We start from the raw sequence: 17,326 nt of genomic DNA on the forward strand, positions 1-17,326 counted from the left end.
GGGCCCATGTGGGTGGGGGCGTGCCTACCCCCTGGGCGCGCCCTCCTGCCTCGTGGCCTGCTCGCTTCTTTCTTGACGTCCACTCCAAGTCTCTTGGATCACGTTTGTTCTAAAAATAACTCTCTCGAAGGTTTCATTCCGTTTGGATTTCGTTTGATATTCTTTTTCTGCGAAACACTGAAATAGGCAAAAAAAAGCAATTTGCACTGGGCCTTTGGTTATTAGGTTAGTCCCCAAAATAATATAAAAAGGTATATTAAAGCCCATTAAACATGCAAAACAGATAATATAATAGCATGGAACAATAAAAAATTATAGATATGTTGGAGACGTATCAGCGACGCGTTATAAAATTTTGAGCTATGTCACACGGCAATTTTTTTTCCGTTTCTATTTCACAAATTAAGTTTCTTTTTTTGCATGGCATTTTTATTATTAAGATATGAGATTTTTATTATTATCAAGAGATGACATTTTAATTATTAAAGATATATGCCATTTTTTATTGTTAAGACATGTCATGTTTTATTTATTAAGACATGCCATTTTTATTATTAAGAAAAGACATTTTTTGATCATGGCATTTTCTTCTTCTTCGTTGACACGACAACTGAAACTATAGGAGCACGCCAAGTATACATACATTTTTTTACTATCCATGGTTAGTTTCAGATATTAGATATTTTCATAAATTCAGAGCATGTAATTTCAAAATTTGGCTTTTCTCTATGTTTTATAAGAATTTTTTTATTCATGGCATTTTCTAAATAAAAAACAGTTAACACGGCCCCTTGGGTCAGTCGGGGTCGCCCTGGCCCGCCCCCAGCAAACGATCAGAAATGACCCATGGAAGTTTCTTTTTTTTTGTTGAGGAAGACCATCACGACTAACTTTATTAATCTCAAATAATAATTTTTCATCGTTCACAAGTTAGTGACCGCCGGGAGCTGCTCGCTCTAGCGAATGAATCGTTCGACGGGAGCAGTTCGGAGGCGATCGATTCCTAGCTATCAGTGTCCACCAAAAATTGATTGAAACTCTCTGACCATGAGTATTCATGTTTATTTTTGAGACAAATTACAAGTATATTCATCTTGTGAAAACTCATAACCGGTTCCATCTCCATACCCATGGATCCGGCGGCAGGCCAGGCCACAACAAACCAGCAGTAAACTCGTTTCCCTAAAAAAAAAGCAGTAAACCCGTAAAAAACCCACAGTAAAACGTCATTTCCGGTGAAGATCAGGCTGATCGTGGTGACGTCACCGTGACCAAGTGCAGACACAAAACCACATGAAACTCAGAATGCGTTCGAGACCATGCCCGAGGCACGCATGGATCGGCAGCGTTCGTCGCGCGGCGAAAGGAGGCAGTTCGAACGGGGCGGATCGGCGCCTCCAACGGCCGGAGCGAGGCCGCGCCGTGCGCCATAGGAAGCACAGAGTGAAAACACAGGCGCCACCCCGCTCCTCCGTCGCGGCGGGCCGGCCAACCGCGGCAGACCTCGCGGATCGGTGACGTGGCGGGGCAGATGCCGCGTTAGGTCGCTGACGCCCCGGGCCCGCCGCCCCAGCGCCCCCCGCGCGTGGCACATGCAAAAATATCGGCGCTTCCCCAAAATTCCAAAATCCCGCCCAAGCCCCTGCGCGCGCGCCCTCACGCCCGGGTCCCTCCCGTCTGGGATAATCGCGTTTACGCCCCTCGCGGGTTGTACTGGGCGGCGGCCCGCCCCTCTACCCACCCTCGTGCTCTACATGACATCCCGGCCCCACCAGGCACCCGGCCCCGCGGGTGACCGCTGGGTAGGCGGGACGGAGTGAGGAAAGGTTGCGATCGGTCCGAAAATTCGAATTGGGAGTTGTGGGCGGGCCCTCGGAGATGGGGCGGAATCGCGGATACGCCCTCGGGCGGGCGAGCGCTTCTTATCCCCTCGGCGCAACGCAGCGTTAGCCCAGCCCAGCCTTGTCTGCGTCTCCTCCTCCTTTCCCCAACCCAGACCAGGAGCGCCCTCCCCCCGCCCCCTCCCCCCAGGTGAGCCTCCCTCGCCGGCGCCCGATCCGCCGCCGAATCGCCTCGATTCCTCGCCGCTCCGCCCGATTCCGGCCCGTGCCGTCGCTGATTTCGTGTTTTTCGGCGCAGGAAACCAGCCATGAAGGGGGCCAAATCCAAGGGCGCCGCCAAGGCCGACGCCAAGTAAGAAATCCGATCCGATTCCTCTTGTGTTTCTGGTAGATCTGCTGGCGTGGTTAGGGTTCTGACGATCTGTGCTGTTGTGGTTGTGGTCTCGTCTCGTGTAGGTTGGCGGTGAAGAGCAAGGGGGCGGAGAAGCCGGCCGCCAAGGGGAAGAAGGGCAAGGCCGGCAAGGACCCCAACAAGCCCAAGAGGGCGCCATCCGCCTTCTTCGTCTTCATGTACGTCCTCACCGCAGATGGATCCCCCTTTGCTTCCTTCCTTCCTGTTACCCTGCTCAGATTCTGTTTTTCTGTTGCTCTTCTAACCGTGCTTCCCGGGCGGCCGTTGTTCTGAACCTGATGTTTGTTGGTTGGTTGCTTTCAGGGGCGAGTTCCGCGAGGAGTTCAAGCAGAAGAACCCCAAGAACAAGTCCGTCGCCGCCGTAAGTTCCATCCAAATCTATCCCCTCTCCCGATTTGCTCTGTGTACCAGCATGTAGTACAAATTAATCTGCCAGGTGCTGTAGGTTGGTAATTCTAGAAAAAATTTAGGTGCTATAGATTGGATCATGATCTGGGAACTGATTAGTTGCTTCCGCTGTGATTTTTCACTCAGGTCGGCAAAGCGGCCGGTGAGAGGTGGAAGAGCTTGAGCGAATCGGTAAGCTTTTGTACCTGACCCTGCTTCTGATTAACCCTAGCTCGTTAGGTTTGGCCGATATGTTGCCCGATTTGTCTGTCGATGTGTATGCTGACACGCAACTTCTGTGGGTTTGCTTTGCAGGAAAAGGCCCCCTATGTGGCCAAGGCCAACAAGCTCAAGGGCGAGTACAACAAGGCCATTGCTGCCTACAACAAGGGCGAGGTAGTGACTCGCCGAACCCACCCTGTGATTTAACCTTGCTGCTTTGTCTGATTGATGATGTTTGGCTGAGCTAATCTTGGCTCTGTGCTTTGTTTGTTCAGAGCGCTGCTGCTGCTGCCCCAAAGAAGGCTGCGGCCAAGGAGGTAGAGGAGGAAGATGAGGAGGAATCTGACAAGTCCAAGTCGGAGATCAATGACGACGATGACGATGAGGGTAGCGATGAGGTATAAACTACACAACATCCTGTATACCGTCTCTTGAATTAGCTTATGGTACTTGCTAGGCATGCTTATTGCTTGACCAGAATGCTGCATTATTCCTTAGCTGTAGAGTAGATTGATGGTATTGAGTTGAAGGCCTGAGGCTGTAGTAGGCAATTAGAACAACCACCTGTTAAGTAAGATCTGTTGTAGTGCATGTTCTGAACATAAGCCTGTGCTGAACATTGCAGGACGAGGACGATGACGAGTGAAGAAGACGCATCTTGTCAAGGCTGCTCCGGCGGACAAGTCGGGAGCTGCTGTGCGAGAACGGACCTGAGCATCTCCACTAGAATTATCCCAAGTTTCACTTCACATCGTGATGTTGTTTTACCTTTTTTCCTGTCATTGTCCTGCTATAACGGATAGCGCTCCCTGTTGGCGCCGCCGCCGGCGGGGATGCCCTAGTGGTGGAGGGTGTATGTCCTCTGCCGCGGGTGCCCCTGCTTGTACCTAGATGGTTACTCTTTCCGTCCATTGTCACCGGCTAACATTGTGATAATATCAGTCTGGGTAATGTTAGATTAAGCTGTTGTCCTCCCCTGCCATGCATTCGCGTGTATGATTTGTTCCTTATGCTTGCTTGCTTGCTTGGTTGGTTCTGTGATTGCTGCTGCCCTTTTGCAAGTGTTGGTGGCATGGCTGCTGCGCTGTGATGTGCTGTGCTGTGCTTGGTACTCTAACAACTTTGTAGGTTAAATTCGTTGCCGTGTATGCCCTGTGCTGCAGTGCCATGCTGCTGTGCGAGTGGTATTCTTGTTTTGAAATGGCTTAGTATTGAACATCATTTTGGTAAGGAGGTGGTATTCTATAGGAAAAATTAAATTCCTATGAACGCATTCTCCTTGCCTTCCACTTTTCATATAGATTATAATGAACTCAAATGAAAAATAAAAATCTTATGATGGATTTAAGATGCATGTCATCTCGTTTTGACATGGACTAGCTGGGTGGAGTGATTGGTTGGTCGTGGACAATCTTGTTCACCTTGCTTTCAAAATTACAGGCCTGCATGTTTGCTGGTGGTTGTAGTACCAATTATAGCGAAATCTTTCTCTTTGATTGGCGTTGGTACATGGAACAGTGCAACAGTACATGGAACAAGCACATGTTGGTGCCCAGCCAATCATCGATCGGCCACTGGACTCGGACCACAGATCCTTGCAACCCGAAAGAACGAAGTAATTCCGTCGTGGTTCTGTATTCCAATGTCAAAACTCTCAAGACGTTGGAGTTGGATTAGGCATGCGCTCATCAGGAGATTGGTGTTGGCATGTTGTTGTTCAGCGGCATTTCTATCGCTATCGCTTCTTGGCATTTCTCCCCTTTTGCAGCCAATCATTGGCAGTAGCATACCAGAGAGACCACCGGAAGGAATCGGACCGCATTTTCTCCAACTTGCAAGGATTCGCCGCCGCGAAGGCGAATTCTCCATCCAGTGCTGGCCGACGTCGTGGCCGTGTTGCGTGGTTCGTACGACCGTCAACCGTGCGTCGCCTCCCCCAAAGGGCAGATGCCATCCCAACCCATCCAAGCTCTCTGCGTTGAAAACAATGGCGGAATGCCGCTCGTTCGTGAGTGAAGGAAGATATTTGTATAGTCTGGAAATGAATGTATGGAGGAGGAGCCGTTGCCGCTGCCCGTATGTCTGCTGCTGGAGGCAGGCATCCATGAATGCGAGCCTCTGAATCTGGGCCCGGGCCGACATGCCTGCCCGGCCGCATTTACGCGCCTGCGGGGAGTACCACGTACTGTACGTGAGGCTTTGCATTTTGATTTTTGTTGTCGATGACTATACAGTGCTGCTGCTGCTGCTGGATCTGTCCCGTGGTTTCAAATTCCAACTCGCTCGCTCCGGTGAGTGCGTCGGACGTGTCTGTCAGCGGTTAACCGTTCCGGTGGGCGGGGCGGGCGGATTGGTGCTGGAGGGGTTAATCGGGGTGATTAAATTAAGGACGTGTCAGAGGAGTGAAGAGCACAGCGGGCCTCCGTAGCATAGTGGTAGTGCGTTCCCTTCGTAAGGGAAAGGTCGTGAGTTCGATCCTCACCGGGGGCTTCCATTTTTTTTTATGTTTCGTTTTTTTTCTTTCTTGCATTGTAAATTGTTTCACCGTCTGCCGTAACACTCCACTTTTAGGTCATTGACTTTAAAGAATGATTAATGGAATAGTTTTGTTGCTGGGAGTACTGCTTAATTTTACATCCTACTATATGGGCTGCTTGCTTGCTTGCTGTCCCATGGAGGACGAAAGCGGGCGCTCACGGATGTGGCAAAATTCGCCCGATAAGCTCCACGTTCTTCAGGACGGATCTTTCTCCTCCCGTCTATCTTCACGCATCATGATTAGGCTCGTCATCGGCGGTGTATGCATTTGGGAAGCTTTGAGTCCCGCCACTTGGGGCAGTTCTTTTACGGTTGTCAGCGCCCACAAGGACAAAGCCAGTCATCCAGAAGCGCGAGGTGACGAGGACTCGACTTGTGGGCCAGCAGCCTTGCGGCCCACTCGCGATCGACGACTTCCCCAGTGGCTTGCAGGCCCAGACTGGGCCCGTTAAGGGTGTACGCTGATATACGCGGTGTGTGTGCTTTGCGTGTGGATTGGGAAAGGAGTTGGTGGCTTCGGCCATGGCTAGTGTGTGGCGTGCGTGAGCTTGTGCATACCTCATGCTGAATTAGCCACAGATCTGAGATCAGATACAAGTTATATCCTCACAACGGTCTTCTAAAATAAGCTGAAATAAGCCGCCTCCTATCCAAATTAATCTAAACCTAAAAGCCCAATCAACTTTTTCAAAAGCTTACTAATTACGATTTGACTAGTAGATTTAAAAAATATATTTTTGGTTGGGCTTCTATAATAAGCTCGGTAGGAGAAAGCTTATTCTAGAAGCTAAAAAAAGCCACAAAAATAAGTGGCCCTGACAGCGGTGCCAGATGATGATGGTCTTCTGCAAGATGGCCACGACCTTTACTTCTTCTCCTGACCTGCATGTCAAAAGGGTGGTAGGTGAGCTATGGTTCTCCGTCCACTGCTGTCACTTCTCGTGAGATCTGGTACTGCAGCGGTGACGACCTTGTTGGCCCAAGTGATATTCTCTCCGACGTTGGCAAGGCTGTTCAGAGTTGGAGCTCAGTGTTGCAAGATAACTCAATTGCAATCTATGCTTTATTTGCGGGGCTCTTCTTGTAAACATGTTGGACATAGTTGAAAATTTAGTTTTCAGTTGGGTCCTCGTGTGAGTTGTATGTGTTTTTTGTTTATAATATATAGAGCAACTCTCGGTCCCTCTGAATCCTTCACATGTTCCAAACAAAAAAAACTTAATTTGGCCACAATGATGTATTTTTGTATGAGTAAGAAGCGTGAGCTTCAGTTAAAGGTGGCAATGAAGCCTAGGCATAAATGTCGGTGCAGGCGATGATGACCTTTTTGAGTGCCACTTCCTTCCATGGGAGCATCGTTATGGGGTCGTGCCTTTATCACTCGGGCCTTGAGCGCGAAAAGAGCCACTTCCTTCCTTGGAGGCATTGTCATTGGGTCGTGCCTCTATCAATCAGGTTTTGAGCATGAAGAGCGTCACTTCTTTCCATGAAGGCATTGTCATTGGGTCATGCCTCCATCACTCGGGTTTCGGGCATGAAAAGCCATGGCCTGGTTGCTTAAGTGGATGTTTTCGATGCCTCTACGTCGTTCCCTCCTCAAAGGCTTGTGCTTAGACCCTTGGGTCTATATCAACTGACCATCGTGTGATTGGTTCGTGGACCACCACAATACCGTTCTCTTTTTGAGCTACATTTGTGGCAGATGTATGCCTTGGTCCAGTTATGGTGTTCATTCAACCTCTCAAGTGAGCTTCTTTGTCACCTGATGGGTTGGCACCCTTCATGCCAGGGCAAGGGGACCGAGATTCCACTTGGGCGATAGATGGTGGTACATCATCACTCCTTGAAGTAGGTGAGTACTTCTTTTGATATAGTTGGCTGACATCCATTCTTTGGCACTACATCTGTTTCATCTTTATGGGTGTATGCAGAGGTCGGGGGTTATCCTCCTTTTTGAAAAAAAAATCTTCTTCACCCTTGGTCTACATGCCCCGTTTACGATGCATGTGATGTTCTTTATTTTATTCTTTATTTTTGTTTTATTCTTGCTGTTTCTCTCAAACACCTTGTGCTCTATTCCGAACTTTCTGTTTTTTACTAATAATTTAGAGTCGGGATAATGGCTTTCTTTCTTAGCTTTTGTTGATTTGCGCCAGTAACCATAAGTAGTACGGAAAGGATACACTGGTATCTTTGTTTTGCAATAATCAATATTTTCCTTTGCAGCGTAGATTTGTCATGGCAAAAATAGTAATTAATATGGTCTTGCTAAATGTAGGGTGTCTTCAATATTTTCTTAGCTGGTTTTCGAGACGTGACTGTAATCACGACGAGCAAGCAATAAAGCTTTAATATATCAGAAGATTTTTTTTCTCAAGAAAGAGTAAATAATAAGGCTTGTTGATTTGCAAAAATAAAAAAGGTTTTTGTTTTCTTATACCCGAACCGTCACTTGAGCCATCCAGTGGCGGAGCTTAGTGGAGATCAACCTGGGCCATCGCCCCCCCCCCCCCCCCCCCCCCAGCGCCTAGGAGATTTGTTCATATTATCATGAGTAAATTTCCCATAGATTGATAGAAATCTAGCCCAAACCTGATGTTGGTTGCCCTCCCCCCCCCCCCAGCCTATTTGCCCCTCCTCTAAGATGTGTCCCAAGCTCCGGCACTCCATCCAAGCATTGAGATTCGTGCAAAGGCTGCGGCGTCAAGATTCGATCGAATGGTTTTGACTCGGACATAAGAAATCCAAGTCGATGCTGGTGAGTGGACGTGAAATGAAATGAAATGCAAAGCGATGGACGTGCCAGGATCAAACTGTCGTCGTGAACGTCCAGCCGGCTCACCAAGCTTCGGTTCTCTTAGCTTTTGTTGCCTGCCGTCCCACCAATCTAAAATGTTTGGTCGTGCGCGGGACGACTCCTCCCTCCGAGAAATCCATTTGGTGCCATTGTTGACACAGCAGGCGATCGAGCTGAACCAGAAACCCCAATCCTCCTCCTCCTCGAACCTCGATCAGCAGCCAGCACGGTCGCGACGCCCGCCGTCCCAAGAATCCGATCGATCGATGCTCGGCCAGCCGAGCGTCATCGCCCGCCTCATGGGCATGGAGGACCAGCGCCACACGACGGTGCCGGCGACGGCGACGACGATCGTCCAAGCCGCGGGAGGAACCAGTACCACGACCATCAGCCTGTTGAAACCGTCGTCGTCCCAGGCCGAGCAGCCCAAGTGCGGCCCGCTCGGCGCCCACCACGGCCGGCGCATCGGCGGGGACTACTACAGGTACTGCCTCAACAAGATGAAGCCGCGGCGGAGGAGGGCAAGGTGTGATCGTCGCCGCCGCGAGCATCCGCAGGAGGAGCTGCTGGAGAAGATCAAGGAGGACTTCCGGGCTTCCTGGCAGCTGGCCTCCACGGCCACGCCGCCAATGGGGACGGAGGAGGAGGAGGGGGTAGTGACGTCGGGGAGGAGGAGCGGTGGTCGGGTGGCCGGGCTGTTGGACGGGAGGTGCATCCAGAGGATCGCGCAGGAGAACCTGCGCCGGGAGAAGCTGGCCAGGTACGGCTATGGCGGCCGCCAGAGCAGCGCGGAGGAGGAAGAAGAAGACATTCAGGTGGCGGTTGTATCTACCCTGAAGAAATTTGAAGCAGAGCAGCAGCAGCAGCGTGGTTCAGAAGCTGCAGCGGCCATGGAGGCTGCAGTGTCTGAAGAACATGACGAGCATGACCAAACGAGCAGCACGCCGGACAAATCGCGCGGCATGCCGGCGACACGGATAGCGATCCTCAGGCCGACGACCAGTGCTGCTCTCGGTGCCGCCGGTGATCATCGGAACGCCGTTCCGACGCCGTCATGGAAGGCGGTGCGGGACGGCGGCATGGACATGGAGGACTTCCTCCGGGAGGTGAAGGAGAGGGCGGAGAGGCTCAAGGCCGAAACGAAAGCCAAGACCGACGGCGCAGGCGACGTGGTCGCGAAGGAGAGGAGAGGCTGGGGAAGCGTCGGCGACGGCCCGGAGCGAACGGCGCAAGACACGGCGAGGCAGATCAGGGAGGCCGTCGGCAAGAGGCTGAGCCGGCTGGAGTCCTTCCGCGTCTTCCGAGGCGACCGCGGCCGGCGCGACGGCGCCGCGGCGTCACCGTCCCCGGAGCACAGGATGCTGAGGAGCGTCATGGCGAGGACCGAGGCCATGTCGCCGACGAAGACCACGGGCAGAGGACCGAGGGGCGGCAGGTGGTCACCGCTGCGGGCAGGCGCTGGCGTGAACGACCGGCAGAGCCCTGACCGTGACCCGCGTCGGAGTCCGGCGAAGCTGCACGGCGACGACGGCGTCGACTTCGTTGCTGCGTCGCCGCGGGCGCTGCTCCGGTCGTTCTCTGCCCCGGCGGCGGGGTGTTCTTCGGAAGCGTCCTCTGTGGCGGAGCAGAAGATGGTGGGCCGGAGCAGAAGCTTCAGCATTTTCAGAGGGACGGTGGCCAGCCTGAGGCAGAGCCTCTGCCTGGGCGGAGGAGCCGGGAAGCTGCTGCTGATGCATCTGTCCAAGAAGAAGCCTTCCTCTCCGGCGCCTCCTAGCCCGGTGTCCCCGTTGGAGGTCAGCGGCGGGCGCCATTTCGCCGGTGATCTCAACTGCACGTTCCTCCCAGGTACAGGATCACAAAATTTACCAAAAGTTTTGCTGCATTCCATATGATTTCTTTGCTGCAGCGAATTAAGCAGCAATGCGCTTTGCAGAGTCGAGCCCGAGATGGAGTCCCAGGTGTTCGTCGGAGTTCGAGGCGTCCGTGGGCGGCGGCGAGTCGCCGTGGGAATGGAAGGCCGACGCCGCGGCCGAGAGCGACGACCCTGACACGGCGTACGTCCGGGAAGTGCTCGTTGCCGCGGGTCTGTTCGACGACGACGACGCGACGGTTTCCAGGACGGACTCGATCGCCATCTCCGAGGAAGTCTTCGATGAGGTGGAGGACGGGTACTACTACCGCCGCCTCCGGCGCCGCGACGACGGCGCCGGAGAGGAGGAGGAACTCGGGGCGGCGGACCGCCGCAGGCTGCTCTTCGACCTGGCCAACGAGGCAATGCAGGCGGGCGCGAGACCTGCCTTCTCGTGTTCTTCGCCGTCGTGTCTGCGCCGGTGGGTCGTCGAGTGCAACAACGGCGCGCCGTCGCCGTCGCGGCCGCGGGGGAGGGAGCTGGAAGACGAGGTGTGGCGGCACGCGGCGCGGGCGACGGTGGACGGCACAGCCGAGCGCGATGTCGGGAGGTCGCCGTGGGTGCCGGAGGCGCTGTGCGAGGACGCCTGCGCCGTCGGGAGGAAGATCGAGCGCGCCATCTTCGACGAGCTGGTCGGCGACGTCGTGCGTCAGCTGTTTGTCTGACTGCACTTATTTTTTCCAACAGTTTTTGTTTTTCTTGAGAAATTTTTTGGAACAGGTTTTGTAGGAAAAAAAAAGCTTGTAAGAGCATTACTAGTAGAACCCCTAAACTCTCAAACCCTTCAGTTTTAAGGGTTGAGAAATGTCACTTTTTGACACTTTTAAGGGTTGAAAAACAGAGGCAAAGACTAGAACTCTCAAACCCAACCTTTAAACTGCTTTAAGGGTTGGATTTGAGGGTTCTAGTCTTTGCCTCAACCCCAACCTTTAAATTTATCATTTCACATATCACATATTTCATCACATTTCATCATATGACATATTACAAATTCCATCACATTTGACATAAAACAATAATCATTCTAGTTATTATTACAACACCGAATAAAACAATAATCATTCAAATTATTACAACAATGTTTGAGCAAATTACACTAATTGTTCGAATCAAATAGGACATAGAAAAGTAAAACAAAGTTATATCATGGGCCAATGCGCCGCCCATCCAACTGCCAGTGGTGCTCTATTAGATCATCCCGGAGCCGACCATGAGTGGTTGCATCCTCAATCTCACGATGTGCTTGAAGAAAAGCGTGTATGCGAGAAGGGTTTCTTTCCGGTTGCACACGGGTACCAACATTGTCATAGAAACAAGGGAGGTTTAACCCTCTTTCATCCTCTAGGATCATATTGTGTAGCATCACACAACATTTCATGATGTTCATCAAGGTTTTTTTGTCCCAAAACCGAGCTGGACCATGAACTATGGCAAACCTTGCTTGCAAAACACCGAAATCTCTCTCAATATCCTTGCGGGCTGCCTCTTGTGCCTTGGTGAAATGAGCCTCTTTTCTTGTTAAGGGCACCCCATTTTTTTTCCTTGATGGACTTCACAAGAGTTGCCCATTCGGGATAGATGCCATCGGTGAGATAGTATCCCATTGAGTACTCATTGTCCATGATTTTGTAGTTGCAAGCTGGAGCATCCCCAGAAATTAATCTTTTGAACAAAGGAGATCTATTGAGGATATTGATATCATTGAGTGTTCCCGGCAACCCAAAGAATGCATGCCAAATCCATGTGTCCTGAGATGCTACGGCCTCAAGCACAATGGTAGCATCACGGCTTTTACCTCAATACATTTCGTGCCATGCCTTTGGGCAATTTTCCACCTCCAATGCATGCAGTCAAGACTACCTAGCATCCCCGGCCATCCCCTTTTTTCATTCATTTCCATTAATCTCTTTGTATCTTCCTCGTTTGGTGCCTGAAGATACTGCTCACCGTACAACCGAATGACCAACTTGGCAAACCTATGGACTGACTCCGTGGTTGTATCTTGCCCAATGCGAAGATACTCGTCGGTATAATCCGCGGGTATGCCATAAGCGAGTACCCGCATTGCCGCCGATATCTTTTGATATGCACTAAACCCCATAATACCGGCGGCGGATCTACGACGTTTAAAGTAATAGGAGGCGGCCTCACAATCGGTGACAATCTTCACAAACAAACTACGCCGCATTCGGTACCTTCTGTGGAAGAGACGAGGAGGGTATGTAGGTACCTCCGCGAAGTAGTCTTCCATCAAATGCTCGTGTCCGAGAGCGCGGTTCCGGTAGATGGTGACTCGCCCCATCTTCGTCCCTCTCCTCTGATCCATCAGCTTCACGCGGTTTTCAAAGGATTGCACGTCGATGAGGAGGCTCATCATCTCGACGTCGTCATCTTGCAACAACTCGTCAATGTCTGAATCGTCGGATGACGACCAACCCGATGAATCGGACAATGAGTCCATGTTGTTGTTGTTCACCTCCATCTACACAATACAACAAACAATAAATTGTGAGTGCCAACAATGAATCAAAAAGGAAAAAAATAAAACAAAAAGAAAGAAAAGGAAGCATACCTGCGGGGAGCTCGGGGCGGCGGCGCGGCTGCCTCTGGCCCGCCTGGCCTCTGGCGCGGCGGCTCGAGGAGGCTTGAGGTCGGCCTGCCTCTGGCTGCTGGGGGCCGGGAGGCAGCTGGGAGGCGGGAGGCGGCTGGGGGCGGGAGCCGACTGTGTTGGGGAACGTAGTAATTTCAAAAAATTTCCTACGCACACGCAAGATCATGGTGATGCATAGCAACGAGAGGGGGAGAGTGTGATCTACGTACCCTTGTAGATTGACAACGGAAGCGTTAACTTGGTTGATGTAGTCGTACGTCTCCACGGCCCGGCTGATCAAGCACCAAAACTACGGCACCTCCTGTTGGGGAACGTAGTAATTTCAAAAAATTTCCTACGCACACGCAAGATCATGGTGATGCATAGCAACGAGAGGGGGAGAGTGTGATCTACGTACCCTTGTAGATCGACAACGGAAGCGTTAACTTGGTTGATGTAGTCGTACGTCTCCACGGCCCGACCGATCAAGCACCGAAACTACGGCACCTCCGAGTTCTAGCACACGTTCAGCTCGATGACGATCCCCGGACTCCGATCCAGCAAAGTGTCGGGGAAGAGTTCCGTCAGCACGACAGCGTGGTGACGATCTTGATGTACTACCGTCGCAGGGCTTCGCCTAAGCACCGCTACAATATTATCGAGGACTATGGTGAAAGGGGGCACCGCACACGGCTAAAAATATGATCACGTGGATCAACTTGTGTGTCAAGGGGTGCCCCCTGCCCCCGTATATAAAGGATCAAGGGGAGGAGGCCGGCCGGCCCTCTATGGCGCGCCAAGGAGGAGTCCTCCTCCTAGTAGGAGTAGGACTCCTACTAGGAGGGGGAAAGAAGTGGGGAGGGAGAGGGAAAGGGGGGGCGCCGCCCCCCTCTCCTAGTCCAATTCGGACCAGGGGGGGAGGAGGCGCACGGCCCACCTCTGGCTGCCCCTCTCTCTCTCTCCACTAAGGCCCATATGGCCCATTACTTCTCCCGGGGGGGTTCCGGTAACCCTCCGGCTCTCCGGTTTTCTCCGAAATCACTCGGAACACTTCCGGTGTCCGAATATAGCCGTCCAATATATCAATATTTATGTCTCGACCATTTCGAGACTCCTCGTCATGTCCGTGATCACATCCGGGACTCCGAACTAACTTCGGTACATCAAAACTCATAAACTCATAATATAACTGTCATCGAAACCTTAAGCGTGCGGACCCTACGGGTTCGAGAACAATGTAGACATGACCGAGACACGTCTCCGGTCAATAACCAATAGCGGAACCTGGATGCTCATATTGGCTCCTACATATTCTATGAAGATCTTTATTGGTCAGACCGCATAACAACATACGTCGTTCCTTTGTCATCGGTATGTCACTTGCCCGAGATTCGATCATCGGTATCTCAATACCTAGTTCAATCTCGTTACCGGCAAGTCTCTTTACTCGTTCTGTAATACATCATCCCGCAACTAACTCATTAGTTGCAATGCTTGCAAGGATTAAGTGATGTGCATTACCGAGAGGGCCCAGACATACCTCTCCGACAATCGGAGTGACAAATCCTAATCTCGAAATACGCCAACCCAACATGTACCTTTGGAGACACCTGTAGAGCTCCTTTATAATCACCCAGTTACATTGTGACGTTTGGTAGCACACAAAGTGTTCCTCTGGCAAACGGGAGTTGCATAATCTCATAGTCATAGGAACATGTATAAGTCATGAAGAAAGTAATAGCAACATACTAAACGATCGGGTGCTAAGCTAATGGAATGGGTCATGTCAATCAGATCATTCAACTAATGATGTGATCCCGTTAATCAAATAACAACTCTATATCCATGGTTAAGAAACATAACCATCTTTGATTAACGAGCTAGTCAAGTAGAGGCATACTAGTGACACTCTGTTTGTCTATGTATTCACACATGTATTATGTTTCCGGTTAATACAATTCTAGCATGAATAATAAACTTTTATCATGATATAAGGAAATAAATAATAACTTTATTATTGCCTCTAGGGCATATTTCCTTCAGTCTCCCACTTGCACTAGAGTCAATAATCTAGATTACACAGTAATGATTCTAACACCCATGGAGCCTTGGTGCTGATCATGTTTTGCTCGTGGAAGAGGCTTAGTCAACGGGTCTGCAACATTCAGATCCGTATGTATCTTGCAAATCTCTATGTCTCCCACCTGGACTAGATCCCAGATGGAATTGAAGCGTCTCTTGATGTGCTTGGTTCTCTTGTGAAATCTGGATTCCTTTGCCAAGGCAATTGCACCAGTATTGTCACAAAAGATTTTCATTGGACCCGATGCACTAGGTATGACACCTAGATCGGATATGAACTCCTTCATTTGCTGCTTCCGAAGCAGCTATGTATTCCGCTTCACACGTAGATCCCGCCACGACGCTTTGTTTAGAACTGCACCAACTGACAGCTCCACCGTTTAATGTAAACACGTATCCGGTTTGCGATTTAGAATCGTCCGGATCAGGGTCAAAGCTTGCATCAACGTAACCGTTTACGATGAGCTCTTTGTCACCTCCATATACGAGAAACATATCCTTAGTCCTTTTCAGGTACTTCAGGATGTTCTTGACCGCTGTCCAGTGATCCACTCCTGGATTACTTTGGTACCTCCCTGCTAGACTTATAGCAAGGCACACATCAGGTCTGGTACACAGCATTGCATACATGATAGAGCCTATGGCTGAAGCATAGGAAACATCTTTCATTTTCTCTCTATCTTCTGAAGTGGTCGGGCATTGAGTCTGACTCAACTTCACACCTTGTAACACAGGCAAGAACCCTTTCTTTGCTTGATCCATTTTAAACTTCTTCAAAATCTTGTCAAGGTATGTGCTTTGTGAAAGTCCAATTCAACGTCTTGATCTATCTCTATAGATCTTTATGCCTAATATGTAAGCAGCTTCACCGAGGTCTTTCATTGAAAAACTCTTATTCAAGTATCCCTTTATGCTATACAGAAATTCTATATCATTTCCGATCAGTAATATGTCATCCACATATAATATCAGAAATGCTACAGAGCTCCCACTCACTTTCTTGTAAATATAGGCTTCTCCAAAAGTCTGTATAAAACTAAATGCTTTGATCACACTATCAAAGCGTTTATTCCAACTCCGAGAGGCTTGCACCAGTCCATAAATGGATCGCTGGAGCTTGCACACTTTGTTAGCTCCCTTTGGATCGACAAAACCTTCCGGTTGCATCATATACAACTCTTCTTCCAGAAATCCATTCAGGAATGCAGTTTTGACATCCATCTGCCAAATTTCATAATCATAAAATGCGGCAATTGCTAACATGATTCGGACAGACTTAAGCATCGCTACGGGTGAGAAGGTCTCATCGTAGTCAACCCCTTGAACTTGCCGAAACCCTTTTGCGACAAGTCGAGCTTTGTAGACAGTAATATTACCGTCGGCGTCAGTCTTCTTCTTGAAGATCCATTTATTCTCAATTGCTTGCTGATCATTGGGCAAGTCAACCAAAGTCCACACTTTGTTCTCATACATGGATCCCATCTCAGATTTCATGGCTTCAAGCCATTTTACGGAATCTGGGCTCACCATCGCTTCTTCATAGTTCGTAGGTTCATCATGATCTAGTAGCATGACTTCCAGAATTGGATTACTGTACCACTCTGGCGTGGATCTCACTCTGGTTGATCTACGAGGTTCAGTAGTATCTTGTTCTGAAGTTTCATGATCATTATCATTAGCTTCCTCACTAATTGGTGTAGGTGTCACACAAACAGTTTTCTGTGATGCACTACTTTCCAATAAGGGAGCAGGTACAGTTACCTCGTCAAGTTCTACTTTCCTCCCACTCACTTCTTTCGAGAGAAACTCCCTCTCTAGAAAGTTTCCGAACTTAGCAACAAAAGTCTTGCCTTCGGATCTGTGATAGAAGGTGTATCCAATAGTCTCCTTTGGATATCCTATGAAGACACATTTCTCCGATTTGGGTTCGAGCTTATCAGGTTGAAGCTTTTTCACATAAGCATCGCAGCCCCAAACTTTCAGAAATGACAACTTTGGTTTCTTGCCAAACCATAGTTGATAAGGCGTCGTCTCAACGGATTTTGATGGTGCCCTATTTAACGTGAATGCGGCCGTCTCCAAAGCATAACCCCAAAACGACAGCGGTAAATCAGTAAGAGACATCATAGATCGCACCATATCTAGTAAAGTACGATTACGACGTTCGGACACACCATTACGCTGTGGTGTTCCAGGTGGCGTGAGTTGCGAAACTATTCCGCATTGTTTCAAATGTACACCAAACTCGTAACTCAAATATTCTCCTCCACGATCAGATCGTAAAAACTTTATTTTCTTGTTACGATGATTTTCAACTTCACTCTGAAATTCTTTGAACTTTTCAAACGTTTCAGACTTATGTTTCATTAAGTAGATATACCCATATCTGCTTAAGTCATCTGTGAAGGTGAAAAAATAACGATATCCTCCACGAGCCTCAATATTCATCGGACCACATACATCTGTATGTATGATTTCCAACAAATCCGTTGCTCTCTCCATAGTACCGGAGAACGGCGTTTTAGTCATCTTGCCCATGAGGCACGGT

General features: G+C 49.8%; 3 protein-coding genes and 1 non-coding gene across 4 annotated transcripts; 3 read left to right on the forward strand and 1 right to left on the reverse strand.

Moving 5' to 3' along the window:
• Positions 1-1,915: 1,915 nt before the first annotated feature.
• LOC125521526 (HMG1/2-like protein) lies at positions 1,916-3,824 on the forward strand. The gene is made up of 8 exons (XM_048686578.2): positions 1,916-2,031; positions 2,140-2,193; positions 2,298-2,411; positions 2,557-2,614; positions 2,788-2,832; positions 2,956-3,036; positions 3,138-3,260; positions 3,488-3,824. The coding sequence occupies exons 2-8, from the start codon at positions 2,150-2,152 to the stop codon at positions 3,506-3,508; spliced, it is 486 nt and encodes a 161-aa protein (XP_048542535.1). The 5' UTR covers positions 1,916-2,031; positions 2,140-2,149; the 3' UTR covers positions 3,509-3,824.
• A 1,456-nt stretch (positions 3,825-5,280) lies between these two features.
• TRNAT-CGU (transfer RNA threonine (anticodon CGU)) lies at positions 5,281-5,352 on the forward strand. Its single transcript has one exon. It is a non-coding gene; the product is annotated as a tRNA-Thr (tRNA).
• Positions 5,353-8,441: 3,089 nt separating this feature from the next.
• On the forward strand, positions 8,442-10,774 carry LOC147962494 (uncharacterized). Its single transcript, XM_087537714.1, has 2 exons — positions 8,442-10,042; positions 10,131-10,774. The coding sequence occupies exons 1-2, from the start codon at positions 8,464-8,466 to the stop codon at positions 10,769-10,771; spliced, it is 2,220 nt and encodes a 739-aa protein (XP_087393840.1). The 5' UTR covers positions 8,442-8,463; the 3' UTR covers positions 10,772-10,774.
• Positions 10,775-11,862: 1,088 nt separating this feature from the next.
• On the reverse strand, positions 11,863-12,588 carry LOC147962495 (uncharacterized). The gene has a single exon (XM_087534205.1). It carries the CDS (start codon positions 12,586-12,588, stop codon positions 11,863-11,865), a length of 726 nt encoding a protein of 241 aa, XP_087390331.1.
• Between the last annotated feature and the right edge of the window lie 4,738 nt (positions 12,589-17,326).

This window comes from Triticum urartu, chromosome 7A (genome assembly GCF_056163025.1).
Source record: "Triticum urartu cultivar PI428250 chromosome 7A, HENAU_Tu73, whole genome shotgun sequence".
Lineage (NCBI taxonomy): Eukaryota > Viridiplantae > Streptophyta > Magnoliopsida > Poales > Poaceae > Triticum > Triticum urartu.

Excerpts from the sequence above, each read along its gene's own strand:
- LOC147962494 (XM_087537714.1), top strand. The coding sequence starts at position 8,464 with ATGCTCGGCCAGCCGAGCGTCATCGCCCGCCTCATGGGCATGGAGGAC. Across the intron at positions 10,043-10,130 it reads CAACTGCACGTTCCTCCCAG|AGTCGAGCCCGAGATGGAGT; the intron begins GTACAGGATCAC and ends TGCGCTTTGCAG.
- LOC147962495 (XM_087534205.1), bottom strand. The coding sequence starts at position 12,588 with ATGGAGGTGAACAACAACAACATGGACTCATTGTCCGATTCATCGGGT.
- LOC125521526 (XM_048686578.2), top strand. The coding sequence starts at position 2,150 with ATGAAGGGGGCCAAATCCAAGGGCGCCGCCAAGGCCGACGCCAA. Across the intron at positions 2,412-2,556 it reads TCCGCCTTCTTCGTCTTCAT|GGGCGAGTTCCGCGAGGAGT; the intron begins GTACGTCCTCAC and ends GGTTGCTTTCAG. Across the intron at positions 2,615-2,787 it reads AGAACAAGTCCGTCGCCGCC|GTCGGCAAAGCGGCCGGTGA; the intron begins GTAAGTTCCATC and ends TTTTTCACTCAG.